The sequence below is a fragment of the Conger conger genome, chromosome 5 (genome assembly GCF_963514075.1).
Source record: "Conger conger chromosome 5, fConCon1.1, whole genome shotgun sequence".
NCBI classification, from domain to species: domain Eukaryota; kingdom Metazoa; phylum Chordata; class Actinopteri; order Anguilliformes; family Congridae; genus Conger; species Conger conger.
In genome coordinates, this window is record NC_083764.1 from 15121613 (window position 1) to 15138475 (window position 16863).

Genomic DNA, 16863 nt, shown 5'->3' on the forward strand with positions numbered 1-16863 from the left:
ATTCAGTTACCTTGCCCCCAGCTGTGACAATCCTTGTCCACAACAATGGCCCCAGTCAGCTGGGTCTGATCAGAGTCAGGCAGTGGCGCGTCTGAGCGGAGGCAGTAGAATAAGGCACATATAGGGTCAAACTCTGGGTCGGGCTCCAGATCCCGTCGGGTTCTTGCATGGAGCTCCATACTCATCAGGGTCAGGTACTGCACCTGTTGGTGGGGGGCACGTATGGTTCCATCTTTTATTATAGCCATATGGCAATATGACGCAACAAAGTGCTCCAAACCTCTCTTTGCCCACAATGAAACCCAACAATGCAGTGCTCTCTAGAGCCTCACTCTAGTGGGTGCAGCATATGGTACAGGAGACAAGAGCTCACCTCGTGCAGCGCTTTAGCATCTTGGAGATTCTGCAGGCTGACTTTGAAACCATAAGAGTTGCTGATGGACGGGCCTTCGATTTGAGAGCCGTCTTTCTTTGGAACATTCAAAGCAGCAAATTGGTTCTGGAAAAGAATGAAGTCAATTTTTCTTTGTGATGATGTCATTTCCTCATTGGGGGCCAGGACTCCCGGAGATTCTTCGAGTGATTTAAATGGTGCGCAGTAAAAACTCCACTGTATCTCATGGTCAGTGACTATATGCCATGACTAACCATCTTACTTGTTAGTGAGACAAGACTGCCTCATGAGCATTTCACTTGCATAGAGCTTTCCTAGCATTTTACAGACAATTTAAAGATTTTTCAGGACATTCATAAGTGTGTGGCCTAATCACTGACCTTCATCTGTGTGGTGAGCAGCACTCTCCTCAAGGTGTCAGTGTGGCCCCCTCTTCGCTGCTGCACTCTTGGGGACTTGGACTCTATATCTGAAATAAGACCAACAGAAACATTCCCAGGGACTGAAAACAATTACACACAACACACACGACACCTCCCCTCCCCCATTAAAAACTTAATTTGATGCATTTCTGACATATTTACAATTCTTGCATGCCCTATTAGTCATGATCGCAGCCTTTTAATAGCATTCATAAAAGAAATTCCCACTCTGAAGAGACTTCAATAAAATGTTTATGCTGGACAGTAATTTCTTTTAATTAATGCGGTAAGACATGAAGGAATAGGACGGTGGATACCTTCAGTCATGGGAGGGCTACAGTTGGCCTCAGGGTCCACTTTGCTTTTCCGCCTCCTGTAGACAGGGGTGCTGTGAAGGAGAAAGGGGTGGGATTTCTCCTCCCTCTGGGCTGAGAGAGAGAAAGGTGACGGGCTGAGGAATTCCTTGTCTGGTCTCCTTTCTGGAGAGGTACAGGGCTGGCTACTGGGAGTAACAACCTTGGGTGATGCTATGTCTGGTTCTGATTCTTTCACCTCCCCAGGACTCTGCCAAACTGTTTGTTGCCAGGGCGGCAGAACTGGGGAGTCTGGAGAACTGGATTTGCCAAAGAACTCTTCTTCATCCTCTTCCTCTCTCGCACCGGTGTCCGCAACATGGATCCTTGGCCCACCAGTGCAGCTTTCAGCCTTGTCCACCAGACAAATATCTTGCCTCCTCTCCTTAATGGCCTGCGTGCTGGTTCTCTCAAACTGATCACATGCCCTTTCAAATTTTTCTGTCGAGGCCACAGTTCCACCCACATTCTGATGTCCATCCCAGTCCAAGTGGCCCCTCATCTCTTCACCAGCATGTGCATGCTCCCTCTGAGGACGCTCAAACTCCCTCTTGGCCTGTAGCCACAGCTGCACCCTTTCCCTGCTAGGCGCACTTTTGCAGGGAAGCAGAACCACCTTCTGGTCACTGGCAGAGGCAGGGGCAGGACTGAGATCTGGCTGCCCCTTGAGGGACTCCATACACGAAACTACAGGCGCTGATGGAGACCCTGAACGTGTCATTGCAGAAAAGGCGGCCTTCCAGAACTGCAGGCCTTCTGAGGAAAAATCCCCACAGAACTCTGTCAGCTCCTTAGCTAGTCTGGTCTCAACCACCAGTCTGCGACCACCAATCTCCCTGTCGACAAAAAATTTAAGAGGAAAAGAACAAAATGAAGGCAAGAGAGTCAGATGGACACACCACAGTGAATACATGTTCACTGATCTTTACACCACCTGAAGTATTTCCATGACCTAATTTCTGCCTTACGAAAATACGTATCTAATATTAAGCATGTGTTTTAGGGTCAGGCAAATTATTTCACTGTAACACTGCTGATTAATCAGACATACCTGGGTTTTCCTGGAACATCAGCAGGATTACTACAGAAGGGCTCCTGATAGGTGGTTTCTGAGAGATCCAGATCCAGGAGCGTGGTGAGGATTTCATCCCGGCTCGGGGGGGACATAAGGGGCTTCAGGATATGGGCACCCCCTGCACCTCTCTGGGACTGACTGCCCATCTTAACCTGTGACAATGAGCTGACTGACCTAGGTGAACTGCTGGGTGTTGTTGTTGTCAATGCATCATTCCCTTCCATTAGATCCACACAATGAGAACTAAGGATATCTGTGAAGGACGTGGAGTTCAATGGCAGTGGAAGGAAGGGATCAAAAGAAAAGAGCAAGTCTCTTCTCTCACAGTGAAAACCCTGAAAATGACTAAGACCATGACCTTTGCTCAGGGAAGACCCCCATTCCCTGCTCCTCATAATCCTGGCAGCAGCAAGCTCTTGACCACTGTCCGAGTCCAATAAAGATGCTGACAGGTGAGTTGGGAGTCCGTCTCTGGTTTCTGCCGATTTGTCAAAGAGGTCGGGACTGAGTGGACCCATTCTGTGCCATTCTGCTCCACCTTGTGGCTCGTCCACCAAGCCTAGGACCCTCTCAGGCAGGCTCTCAAATCCCCGAGCTAGTGCTGGGATAGGCTCCTGGATTATGTCACTGAGGAACTTCTGGGGCAAGTTCTTGTCAGCCAACACAAATTGGCTGCCTGTGTAGAGACCGCAGAATTCAGTTTGGCCTACAGTGTTGATATCAAAGTTGTAGTTGTGAGGGAGCTCTGGAGACAAGCTGTCTTCGATAGAGTAGCAACTATCGAAACCAGGGTCAGAAAGGAACACTGGGCTATCATCTGACAGGGGAAGTTCTGACTTAATTGGTTCTTCTTGCTTGCAATTTTTCCCCTTTCTACTTTTAGGCTTTTTCTCCTTTGGGACTTGCACCTTAGGAGCCCTGGGCTTACGAGGGGTAGAGGAGGGAGCCCTTTTGGCTTTTGCAGGCTTGCTCTCTAGATTTGGAGCACTGTTGGCTGGATTAGCCAGAATAGGTGATGCCTCAGAGGTGCCTGCACCCTCAGAAACCTTCTGCTGCCTTTTCTGCAGAAGCTCTTTAAGGACAGCAAGCCCAGATGGAGTCTCAGGAAGTAGCAGTCTCTCCCCATTCCTGGGGGCTGGTTGAGGTGAACAGTCTTTGGCAGTTTTCGGTGTCTCACCAGACTTGGGTTTTGGCAGGGGCTTTGCCTTAAGTGATGTACACTGCAATACTGCCATGTCTTCTTTTTCCTTCTTTTTTGATTGACGCCGTTTGGCCTTTGCTGGTGTCTTGCATTCAGAGGGCTGCATGGAATTCTGGCTTTCCTCAGAGCTCAACGGAATCTGGCATGAGGTCTCAGTCTCAGTCTTTATAATTGAATTAGGGCTCTGTTGTGAACCAAGATTTGAACTCTGCACCTGTGTATTTGAGTTGGACCTACTGTATGTGATTACAGAACATGGGAAGCCAATGCTCTTTACAACAGGTGTCGAACAAGTGCTTTGTGATTTTCCAGCATCTGATGGTTTTGATGTCGCTGGAGAACTACAAGCTAGTGTGGGGTCATGGGTATTGCCTATGCCACCGCCTTGAAGCAGGTCAGGCTGCCTTTTAACACCATGTGTATCACAGGGACTTGGGCTCATTTCAGAGATGGAAGTCTTGCAGGTCTCTGGCTTTGGTTCAATATCAAATGGCAAGGGCTGACTTATAGAACTAGTGACACCCTGGGAGTCAGTATCGTCTTTGCATTTTTTGTCAGACATTGGCTGCTGAAAGGGAGGGAGGTCTCCAGATGATTCTTCCATGGGAGGCAGGTCTTCCTTGGGAAGTGGAGGCTGGGAGCTCTCAGTCCCCTGATTTGAGAGTGGATTTTCAGCCCCTTGAACCTGCCGTTTCTTCTTGCGTGGTTTCTTGGTTGTTTTAGGGATTGACTGTGCATTTCCCTGGCTAGATTCCTGTATAGAATCTGGATCTTTACTTTTCTTTCTTTCTGCCGCATTACAGGTTTTTCTTTTTGCACTCTCTTTCTTGACAGACTGTTCTTCCAAATTCATAGTTGCGGCCTTGGCCCTTCTTTTAGGGATAGTTTGGGTCACCTTTCTGCATTTGCTTGAGCGGCCTCTGTTGCGAATCCCTTTGCCTAATGACTCTGTGCTTGTTTCCTGAAATGTGGAGCTAAGACATGGGTCATTTAATGGGTTTATTAACTGATCAGCAGAGATTGTGTCCATTTGGGGACCACTGGGAGACCAACACCGAGGTGGTGTTGAACATGTAGGGCTGGGAGCTCTGTCAGACAGATAACCAAGCTGAACCATCACATCAGTGTACTCTGAAGAATAATCATCAGTGTGTTCATTGTAACTCGGTGTCGGAAGTGGCAGAGTAGGCAAAGTTAATGGCTTCTTACTGCCTTTAGTCCTTTTAATTCTAAATCCTTGCCGACATCCGGCTTTGGGAGGGCTGCAGATTGTTTTCTTGGATGTGGCATTAACCTTGGCTTTACGCTTTGGGTGCTTCTTTGCCTTTGGCTCAACTAATGGATATTTGACAGCATTCGACTCCGGTACCTTGGGCCAAAATTCCTTTAGTGGAGCAAGTTTTTTGTAAAGCTCCAGCCTTCCTGGTGTCAGTGTCACTCGCTGTTCATCTGCACTTACCTTGGCCATCTTCACTAACATGTTCTTCTGTCCTTTGAACCTGTTGATGATGATGTACTTAATGATAATAGGAGGTTCCTTTTTTGACATCTTTCGTCGTTTTTGATACTTGTACTCATGACCACTCAGCAAATAATCATCTCTTAAGGTCAGGGCAGGCTTAACGTGGTGAGAGCCCCCTGAAGCCTCTCCATCTTCGCTGTCGTAGCTCATCTTGCGCTTTGCCCTTAGCGTGTACTTGCTGCCTGGTGGTCCAGAGGGTTTTGAGTGTCCAACCTTAGAAGGGGGATCAATGGGGGGTAAGAGTCTTTCTTCAACAGATGGAACAACAGAGCCACAAGGAGCAGGGAGATCTCGAATTGGCTCTGGAAAAGGTCCCATCTCTACCTTCTCCTTTTCCTCACTCTTGTCATTTATGGATGTGAAGGCTGCTCCATCCGGGCTCACAGAACCCGTGTCCTCCTCAGGAGCCAACTTGGACTTTTGGCTGGCTGAACCAGCCCTTTTTTTGCCCAGTTTCAGTCTTGATCTCCGTTTCTCCTGCTCAAGCTTGTTGCTACCATCTACAGGCTTATTGCCCATGCACTTTTTGGCAGGCCTGTTGAGGCAATTTGAGAGAATAACACTGGGGAAAAACTTATAGTGTGCCTCCTGCTGAGCAACTATTGTCCTCTCGGTTTTGTTCTCCTGATAGTCCTCGTACCTGATCTTCAGCTCTCCCATGTCCCCTTCTTCACTGTTCCTTCCTGTTTCACCTTCCTGAGGAGCCAATGGGTCATCTTCTTCCATGGGGCTTGGTGCTGAATTGAGGTTCCTCTGCAGAGGGCCTTTTCCCTCTTTCTGCGACAGCTCCAGTTCCACCTTGGTAGGACAGTTTCTCAGCTCTGAGTAGCAGAGCGAAAAACTCCGGTGATTTTGTAGAATGGATAGGCGATTCTTTTCCACATTTTTAATACTGCTGTACTTTTTCCTGCTCTGTGTAATTTTCCCATTTCCAAAGGGCAAGCCGTCAGGGTCAGGCTTGTTAAGGGAGATTGCTTTCTTTTCGTAAGTGTAGAGAGGGTGCACGTCCATTTCGTCAGCACCCATTGGGGAAATGTCAGTCTTATTTGTGATGCTACAGGGAATAGGGTGTTTAACTGGCTGGATGTAGGGACTCTCCTTGTTCATCTTGAGCCCAGCTGAGCCAGCCTTGCTCTCTGGGCTGATGGTGCCTTTGGAGAGGAAGTGCTTGTCTGCCGGTTCCTCCTTGTCCAAGGAGAGGGTCTGTCTGTGCTCGGGGTGTTTGCACTCCAGCAGGATTTTGGCAGAGGATGGGGGCTCCAAATGGACAGTTTCACTTGGGAACGGGTTCCTTTTTCCCAACATCTTGTCAGTGGCTGTTAGAGACGAGTGAGTTCTGGAGCCTTTGTCAGTCAGTGATGAATCTATTGAGGGGAAATAAAATATTTATTTCTGTCATAAATCAATGTGATGGCACTGATCATTAGAAGCGTTTAGTGAAAGATGAATGCCTTCAGCAGTCCCCTGCATTGACCATAGTAAAACCCACCACTGTTTTCGTCTGCAGCTCCATCTAGTTGAGGGATGGACAGGTTGGCAAAAAGAGAGTTATTGTTGCTCCAGTCCATCTCTTCATCTGAAGAGTCCTGCTGCTCCTCACTAGAGCTGTCATTTATTTCCTTCATGGAGAGCCTGTAGAGGATATGGAGAAGGTTGTTTTAAATATGAAGAAACAATTCACACAAAGCACAACACATAATAAACTGATTCAAATATTTGCCTGTATAACCAGTCTATAAATGAATCCCAACCAGAACGTAAAGCCAGTGCTAACTGTGGGTGGCAGTCCCAAGGAGCAAAATATAATATAGCCATAGGACTGACTGGGAGGGTGTCAGTTGGTGGAGAATCCTGGCCTCACTGTGCCCTCTGGTCATCTGAGCATCTGCACTCTGCTTGCTCTAATAGTGCAGGAATTGCAGTACTCTAGTGAAAGGGTGGTGTAGACCGCAGAGCAATCAGAAGCACTGGTTGCGCTGCAAAGGTTTTGGTGCAAGCTGTGTCTGTTGTATGGGATTAACGGAGGACTCTGCAGTAATGAAAAGGGCTATAAACTGTGATTAGGTATTGCAAAGGGCAAGAAAAAAAGTTTCTATGGTATAGATACTCTTGAGGGAGCCATGCAATACCTCTGTCTAGAGGATTGTCCCGGAATGTCACTGTCCCATCTTTGCGACATCATCAGACTGAGCTCGGTGTCCTGCCTCTCGAGCTCGGGCGCCGCCTCCTCCTCATCGCTGTTGTAATGAGAGAGTATGCTCCCTGACAGCTGCTGTTGAGAAGACTTCCTGGGCAGGTCAGCCTGGTAGCCATCATCCTCTAGCCCAGCCAGCAGGGCAACCATACTTCGGTCCTGGCTTGTATCTGTGACACAAAGACACCAGATTGAGATTGTCATTAATGGTTTAAACATCCCTGGATTTATTCATTGCTCTCATAGTAGTCCAAGTCCATTGCACAGTAGTCCAGCATGCAGATAATAAAAGATTGGTCCTCTTCACTCAAACTACAACTGTAGACTAATAAAACAAGGAAGTAATTAGGTCCTACACGTGCGTCAGGGAATTAGATAGGAACTGTAGAATTTTTGAGACACACTGTACCAAGAATGGGGGACTGGACAATTCTCTGGGACAAAGGAAGGAAAGTCTGGCTGGTCTCCAACAGGCTCAGGATGGCTTCCTCGTCCAAAATAGCCACCTCAGAGTCCTTAACACTGTGCCTCTTGGTGTCTACATGGGGGAAAACAGAATTTAGAGAAAAGATCACTGGTACTGACACAAGGGCTACTGTGTTAAGTACATCCCCACACCACTCCAATTCACCATGTGCCATCTCTGACTGTCGGGGTTCATCTGAGTATTCTATAACAGGCTGAACAGATCGATTTCAAGGATTCAGATCACAAGGCATCCCACATGTAAAAACACAACTACCAAGTCAACAAGAAGGAATATTAAAAACATTCAAGGAAGTGAAAATAAATCATGTTGCACTTTGAGAAAGACAAAAACAACTGCATTACCGCCATCCCATTACAGTGAGTCAGACGAGACAGGTGCCCACCTGGCTGTGTGTCCTTGTGGACCTCCACTAGGTTGGCGGGAGTACAGTGCAGCGCCTCGGGAGTCAGGACGTCGGGATGGAGTGAGAGTTCGACAGGAAACATTGCCGACTCGTCTCCTTCACCCACAGATCCCGACTGAGTCCTAGACACATGCAGAGACAAAACAATTAAGAGCGAAGCCCTGCTGTCACAGTCTAATTGCGGAGGTTATCACCTGAATCGGGCGGAGGTGGGGGGTGAGGGCAGGAATGCGATCGGCCCTGGGACTGCACTTTCACGCAGTCGCGCTTTATTAGCATCCCTTTCTCTCTTAATAAGGGGAAATGGTTACAGTGTGTGCCGGAGAGATGAATGGAAAGCTGGCAGACTGCCAACAGATCCTGGGCCGGTTCCAGATGCCTCCTGGCTCCAGGCTGCTCTCTGCATCTCCGCACTCACTCTCGCTGTGCCCCGCGTACCTGCTGACTCTCGCACCGCCGAAGCTCCACGGACTCACCCAAATATTCTACATGCACAGCCACAAGCCCTCAGGGGAATGCACCCTAACCCTTTAACTGTGCTTTCACAGTTTGACTGGTGAGGCCACACAAACGAGCTTAAGTGTCGGCAGCTAAAATGGACATTGTAGAATAGAATATCTGCTTCAGAAGTATCTGAATCAACAATCTCTTCCCTCCCGTCTGTTCCTCCAGTTTCAGGGGGCTATATTTCCAGTGAAAGGCTCCAGAGAGGGGATGGGTGGGGGGGATACGGGTGCCCATTTCTTTCTGTCTTAATTAGTTGTGCTGCTAATGACTTTGGTGGCTCCAGGCATCGGGGAGCCCAGCAGGTGTCAGGAGATCCTGCCGTGATGAACACATTTTACTGCCGACTCTTCGCCGGCACCAACATCCTGGGGTACACCCACATGAAAAATAAATAAAAATGGAAGGAAAAAAAACTAAACAAAACTGCAGCATTGCCGCCAGAGGAGCCCTCAGCTGCACTGAGCTGCAGGGGATGGAGTACAGTACTGCAGTGTCACATGCGATCAGACCTGTCATCTGCCAAGCTCCTTTCATTCAGCTCAGTGTATGAGGGATTGGTTTAATTTTGCTCTCTGGGCTGGGCCCCTCCCCCACACCTTCTTTAGCAGCAGCAGCAGCCTTTGTGAGCAGAGCCCATCTGGGGTTCATGTAACCGACACGTCAAGCCAACTGTACTGTATTTACAGCAGGAAATTCTTTGTGCTCGACAAAGGAGGAGTGAGTTGTGAGGAAGGAAGGAGAACATGCAGATCCAAGACACCCCAACACCACCCCGCCAGTGACTCGGCAGCCTGCAGATGAGATGTGCCAGGAAGCGCTGCACAGGACATGTCCTACTGTTCTGCCGACTTAGAAGTCATGAGAATCTTCAACATTGAGAAATGCATTTGATAGGCGAGCATGGGTGGAGGGGGGGGGGGGGGGGGGGGGGGGATTCAATCCATCCCAGATGTTGCATTTCTCTGTACACAACCTACACAATTGACCACTGAGGAAAAAATATGTTTAAGCATTGCTGACATTCTCTCAAACATTTGCCTTCGACTGCCCTATCTGACAAAGCCTGCTACCCACAACAATTCATGCATTTGAGAGAAAGCTCCACTGTTTCCGCAAACCATTCACGCCATCCGTTTCAAATCTCTGCTCCAAAAATACACCTATGCATCTTATATCCAGCAGACGCACAAGCTGCAGCTAGTTAGCAAATAATGAACTAGCCAGTAAGCGCCCAAAACATGTGATCTGATGCCAAGTGCAAATCTCGTTCCCTGAGAACTGCCGTTGTGATGCCATGTCACTCAGGTCGATGCTGTTCATCCATTTACTCACATATTTGTCCAGACATCCATTGATCAAGTTTCAAGCAAAATGAATAACGAATCAAAAAACGCATGGCATTATTTAAGTAGTGAATACTTAAACAATTTAAACCAGTCACATAACTATCTACCACCAATTAAGTTCTCTCATAAACCTCAATTTCAATAAATGCCTCAAGAAAGTAAGCACTTACATGGAGAATTCATTTTCCTTCAGAATTTCTTTGAACCTCTTCATGAAGAATTTCTCGCTTTCGGCAGAGGTGACAAGCCCTCGGTCTGGAATAAGACACAGCACAAATTCCATTACACTTTTAAGATTGAGCACACAACTCCATCAATGCAAATTTCAGACACTTATTTTGCGCTTTTCTCTCATAAACATGAATATGGACATGCCATATGATTCACTGATGGCACATGTAATATGTGATACCAGGCAGAATTGCGAGCACTTGTATTGAAAAAATAATAAGAGCAAAGCACTTTCTGCAATGTAACTGGCAACACCCTTGAAACTATTCTGTGCCTGGGCTCGGAAAGATTGTGTATACAATGTGAAAACAACTCATTTTTATCCTATAATACAACTAGCGTTTAGTCAGAGGAGAACACATTTTTTCCACTTAGGGGTAAAAATGGCAAACTCATACAATTTCATTTGTGCCAAAACCAAACATACCAAATCTTTCTCAAAAACATACCGTAGATGGCTGTGCACGTGACAATCCGTAACAGCACATAAAACCAAAACGCATAACTCAACAGTACTGATATGCAATAAGTAAGCCTAGCAAACTAAATCTAAACTAATGTGTTAAAATAATAAACATAACACGATAAAAAGGCAGGCCAAGAAAAAAAAAAGGCATGAACTGCAGTAAGACATGCAAACAAATGACTTCAACCATATATGGATCTGTGACCACACATGGTTGACATGTTCACAAACGACATCTGAGGCGAGTAACCAAATGAGAGACAGTGTCAGAGAATTGGAATGCTGGGACCAGGGTTTGCCCCCCAAGTTTAACACTGCAGTTGCAAGTCATGGGAACTCGAACTCAAAGGATTCTGCCAGACCGTCTCTGTTGGGGGGGATCGTGACTAAAGATGTATATCAGTGCTCTGGATAGCTCTGGTGCCATTGAAAAAAAAAAAAACTTGATTTCTTATTCCTGCACCCAAAAATATACTAAATGGTAAGAATCCACCTACAACTGGATCACACATCTATGCCAGTCTTTTTTGACAGAATTACGTCCACCGTTAAAAAAAAACCCCGGCAGCCTGCCATGGAAAACCTGCCTATGGTTGACTAATACCTGAGCTGCAGAGTGAGTCAGAGTCCTTTAGAAAACACAGAGCTCAGTCAGTATTATTAAAGTATGACCAAGGTCAAACCCTATAGTCAACGACCAGAGCATGAAATGGCTGTATATAGGCAGCCTCCATGGTAACCAAATAATAAATAATGACAGAAAATGAGTTGGTTGGAGTCATGAGTCTATTTTTGGGGGGGGAAAACATAAAAATTGAGGTATATTCTTTTGCTTTCCACAACCATTATCCAACTACTGCAGTGCTGCCAGTGGTGAGCCGAGGCAGCTCGTGTACAGTAACTGGTGACGGCGACCCAAGACACAGGGAGGTTCCCGGAACCCTTGCGGCTCACCCTGAGAATCTGGAGGCTCGATCTGCGATGATTCACTCTTCTCCCGACGGCGCTGCTTCTCATCCTCCCAGATGGCCTGCAAGCCCGGGTTCCTCCCAATCTGATCTGCGGAGAGCAGAAACACACGCAGTTAAGGCCCATCCACACCAAGATCTAACCATAACCAGAACTATAACAACGTGAGCATCCACGCCGACGAACGATAACGTTCTGTACATAATCTCTCAGTATGTCAGCCGCCATTTTGTACATGACGCCCTGTAAATTCGGTTGGATGTTGACCACATAACAGGGTTTAATTGTTCAGGCAGCTGGAAAAAAATTGCTCTGAAAGTGATCCCAACGATACCGGTTGCCAGTGTCATTGTCGTTATAGTTGTGGTGTGGACTCCGCCAACCACTTGGTTAGAACTATTTTCAAAACAATATATTTATAGCTATAGTTATCGTTATTGGTCTGGATGAGCCTTTACTCCTCACATGCACTGAATTTCATCCATTGTCGTACCACCCATAGTTACTAATACCAATCTCCAGAGACACCGCATTACCCTACATACAGGATTTAATGCAGTGCCATTCCACAGAGTCCAACAGACTGTATTAACCTGCACACTGAATTTATTATAGCGCACCTCCGCAGACTCCAACGCACTACGTTATTCGACAGAATGTGGCTAGAGCTCATAACTTCAGAATGCCAACACACACTTCTCTCCTTCTCACCTCTAGAGCAGCCAACACATTGATTCAGTGAATCTCTTCCTGATTAGCTTGGCTCCTACAACACGTCAGGCAGTTTTTTGGGACTTGGATGGAAACAAGCACATCTGGTAAATCCTTCCCATTCTGATAATGTGTGAGATCATGGCCAGCTGCCCTGGATCCACGCACAGCGAACAGAAAACACAATCCACCATGCAAGCTGGATATCTTTGCTATGCCTGCAATGCCACATTCACTTAAACTGGCAGAAGAATGATTAAGTTATTAAAAGTCACTAAACACCACAGAGCTTACACCTCTGATGCACACTGTCCAATACCACAACCAATAACATACTGCACATTTTCTGCGCATTATTCGCATGACACATAACTAATACAAACTGCCAAAGCAAAGCAACCATGACCAGCGACAAACAGGTCTGTGTAAAATCTCAACAACCTTACTAATACATACATGCATTGTTTATATTACTTGACTGGCATACTAGATGAAGTTTGCACACTGAGCAATTTCCCAAAGATGAAAAAGGAAGTAATAAAATAAATGTGATATTATTCCTCCTTGCTTTCCCACCCTCACTTTCTCTCACTCTCCCCGAGTGGAGGACATCTCACAGGGAGGAACGGGAGGGCAGTGAGGGTGTTTGTTTTAGGCTGAACGTGGCGGCCAGAAACTTATCCCATGCATAGGAGCGCGGGGGCAGCTGTCGGGAGGGGAACTTACAGAGACGCTTTGATCTAAAAAGGCCTCTGGAGTTCCTCCTGCGCTGCCAGATCGTGAGGGGGAGCCCGGAACCTTCCGCCTCCCACTGCCTGCCAGAATCGGCTGGGTCTGGGCTCTCGGTCAGATCCGCCTGAGCAACAAATTGACCCAAATGTCCCTTTTTCCCCTCCCTAAGACTCCGATCAGTATCTCCCCGGGCTTTTGGCAGAGATGGACCGTCCCATCGGTGGTTCAATATCTCTGGGTTTCAGTGATTTCGGCAGTGTCCCCGGAGGAGACAGGCTTACTCTCTATCTCCAGACGGTTGAGGATGTCTGCAGCCACAGCGTCTGCTTCCAGCTCACAGGTGCTCTGCTTTTCCACTTCCTCCAGGACCAGTGAGCTGCAGGACAGACACACAGACACACAGACACACAGACACACAGACACACAGACACACAGACACACAGACACACAGACACAGTTTTAATCCATAACAAACAGGAAATGGGGCTGACAAATGTGCGAAGGAGAGAGATTTCCCAGAACTACTAGTTTTCCCTCCCCCCTCGCTATCGCTGTTGAACACGCATGCACACACACACACACTCACACAGACACATACACACACACACAACGTTTTAGTCCATCACAAACAGGAAATGGGGCTGACAAATATGTGAGGAAGGAGAGAGATTTCACAGAACTACTACTTTTCCCATCCCCCCTTTCTCACTGATAAACACATGCACACACGCACCCAGACACACACACATCCCCCCCGCTCACCAGGGGATGGCATCCTCCTCCCAGCGCACGAAGGTCCCCCCCAGCGTGGAGTCTCCCCCCAGCGATGTGTCACCCAGTCTGGAAGCACAGGGGCTCTTCCCCAGCCGGCTGGTGCTCCTGCCGCCCGGCTCCGATCTGCCCTGGCCCGAGGACTCCTCTGTAGAGACACACAGACGCCAGAGAGCCCATTTAATTCTTAAATTAAATTCCTATACATTTTAAAGCCATTTTGGGTTTTTCTCTGGACCAAAAATGCACTGAGCATCATATTCTGAATTCAGATTAGCTGTCCAGTCAAAAAACCGTAATCGATCCGCAGCTTCAAAAAAGAAGAAAAAAAAATGATATCAGAATTCCAGTTCCACGTGCTTACGGGTTGAACTTGCGAGATTAGGCTACTGAACTTGTTCTCTGAGATGTTTTTTCCCCCTCTTCATCTCACGCCGATTCATAATCCTCCAGTCATTACCAAGCAGAGACAAAGAGTTAAAAGTGTCTGCTGGCATCCGACACATTCAAACAGAGAGAAAAAGAAGAATGTTGAGAGGTGTACTGAGCTTTTGATTGTAGGTAGCCGCTTGCCTGGCTTTCTTCTTAGTAGGGTGGGGTGGAAAATCCCTTTCTTTTTCCTTCTGCCAAAGGGAAGGTGAATTTACCATTAAAATCTGCCCTTTGTTTGGGGAGAGCGGTGCATGAAAGTTTTAAGAAGCCATTAATCTCAGGACGAGATTTCCTGCCGATTCATTAACTCTTTTCATGCGCTGTGGCTCCACGCTGGGCCTCCCAGAGGAACTCCCCTGGGCCGCGGAGAGGGGGAACCTGCTCACCAAAAGCAGCAGATACCGGTCCCTCAGAGCAGCCCAGGACGATTAGGGCTTGCCGGAGATCAAACGCCAAGGGCTTGTCCCTAACTCTATTCATATGCTTTGACCGTGAAGAAAAGAAACAGGTCGGCCACCAGAAACCTAAGTGGAAGGGAAAAAAACGACCACCTTCCTGCCCCCGCCGAGAAAGTTTTATAGTGGAAGATTACCTTCTCCCATTTGTTCTGCTGCCAATAATCTAACTCCAAGGCACTCCTCTAATCTCACTGGCGGGCCCGGAATAAGCCATTTCGCTTACATGTTTTGGTTGTGCAAAGCAAGGGCTGTGGCAAGCTGAATCTCATGAGAACAGTGAGGCGCATACACGTGAGGAGTAGTGTAAAAGTCTTGCTATGTTTCTGTGTGTGGTGATTGGAGCAGTGCAGAAGGGACATGTCTTAGCAGGAGGGGATTAAACAGGTTGGGGGGGAATGCACGTGCCTTCCAGGGCAGCGAGGGGGGTGGGGGTGCCGTGGCCTGAGCCAGCAATGGCAAATCTGGCGGGCAAGCTTTTTTTTTTTTCTTCCGTGAGAGCCTGCCTGGTCTCTGTCTCTCTCGCTCTCTCCCTCCCTCTCGATATCTCTCCCTCCCTTTCTCGCTCGCTCAGTTTCTCTCTCCCTCGCTCTGTCTCCCACTCTTTCCCACTCAGTCTCCCACTCTCTCGGCCTCTCTCTCTCGGCCTCTCTCTCTCTCTTTCTCGGTCTCTCTCTCTCTCTTTCTCGGTCTCTCTCTCTCTTTCTCGGTCTCTCTCTCTCTTTCTCGGTCTCTCTCTCTCTTTCTCGGTCTCTCTCTCTCTTGCTCGGTCTCTCTCTCTTGCTCGGTCTCTCTCTCTCCTTCTCGGTCTCTCTCTCTTTCTCGGTCTCTCTCTCTTTCTCGGTCTCTCTCTCTTTCTCGGTCTCTCTCTCTCTCTCTCCCCTGCTCTCCATTTATTCAGCGTGCTGGAAACTGTCCAGAATTTTCTCCGGTTTCCAGCAAACGCGTGGGATCAGAAAAAGCGATTATCCTCCCCTTGACCTGGCCTACCAATGAGGGAGAGAGAGGAAAGGAGGGAGGGAGAGGGAAGGAAGAGAGAAGGAGAGGGAGGGGCCCGCGTCAGAGCCGGACTCAGACCGACGCTCCGTCTCCGCCCGCCTCGTCGTTTGCCTTCCACCAGGGTGGGGGGAGGGGGCGAGCAGTCGCAGACGAGCGGCAGGAGTGTCCTGCGGTGAACCTAGCGCTCGCTGCCAGGACTGCGTCGCATTAGAGCCGGCGTTCTGCATGTGGCGTCACATCCCCGGCTGGCAGTACTAGGACACACAGACTGCACTGTCTGGGGACTGTGCCGCACGGCGGGAGGCTTAGAGCGGGAGGGAGGGGAGAGGGGGGGCTATGGGTGACAGACTGCTGGGGGAAACAGAGGAGATTCGGTCTGGCGAGCGGGCGCGGATGCAGGTTTACAGTACTGCCGGTCGACCTGAGATAAACCTCCAGACCCGGGCTCCTGGGCTTTCAGGTTCCCCCACGTAGTGACTCCTCACAGGGAGGAAACATCGATGTGCGATGTCACGGTCACGGCCAGCAAAGCCCTGCCTGAAATCAAACACCAGGAATCCTTCATGACTGAGCAAAGCATTCTGCTGAGCCACAGTATTAAACAGTACAGAGAGGGAAAACACTGCAAGCGTGTCAATAATTGCTACTAACGCAATTTAATATATTTATGTATATGCAGATCTGTATATTTGATGCATTTATTAAGATGTTTGTCATTGCTCTTTAATGCCTACACGAATACAGAATACACAGCAGGGTATGAGTCAGCAGTGTGTGGTGAGAGTGTATTCGCAGAGGATGCTCCCAGTTTTCAGAAAAGGAATGCGTCATTGTTAATTTAAATCTTAATTTCTCTCCCCTGGCATCACACAACTGATGGTTGAATCCATTCGCTATCTTTTTTTTATTTTTTAATGGAAAAAAGTAGGCCAGATATGTTATGGGAGCAGCTGCCCTCTGACACAGCCCCTTTTCCAATTGACCAATTAATCAGTATTCTAAAATTCCTCTCAACAACTCTGGGGTCAGCAGTCTGGGGTTATCGTCCTCTGCTAAAATTCCAGAGGAATGCAGGGGATTTTCCTTTTTGTGGGCATTATCCCAGTTGCTACTTAAACAATAATTTTCACTTGTTTGTAGTTGCAAATTTTGATTAGTCACTAATTATTAGTTCAATTCTCTCTAGCTCT

The 16863-nt window shown here is 47.8% G+C and overlaps 1 protein-coding gene across 2 annotated transcripts in view; it reads right to left on the reverse strand.

The window, feature by feature from the left end:
• Nucleotides 1–16863, reverse strand: part of rev3l (REV3 like, DNA directed polymerase zeta catalytic subunit) — a 58113-nt gene that overhangs the window by 11679 nt on the left and 29571 nt on the right. For both annotated transcript variants that reach the window (XM_061241397.1, XM_061241396.1), the window contains exons 5-17: nt 13779–13935; nt 13298–13392; nt 11559–11663; nt 10078–10162; nt 8034–8176; nt 7571–7699; nt 7097–7331; nt 6457–6599; nt 2221–6331; nt 1134–2005; nt 775–863; nt 374–499; nt 11–203 (exon numbers count right to left, since the gene is read on the reverse strand). In XM_061241397.1, coding sequence (XP_061097381.1) covers nt 11–203; nt 374–499; nt 775–863; nt 1134–2005; nt 2221–6331; nt 6457–6599; nt 7097–7331; nt 7571–7699; nt 8034–8176; nt 10078–10162; nt 11559–11663; nt 13298–13392; nt 13779–13935 — 6483 coding nt within the window. The remainder of the gene's footprint in view (nt 1–10; nt 204–373; nt 500–774; nt 864–1133; nt 2006–2220; nt 6332–6456; nt 6600–7096; nt 7332–7570; nt 7700–8033; nt 8177–10077; nt 10163–11558; nt 11664–13297; nt 13393–13778; nt 13936–16863) is intronic.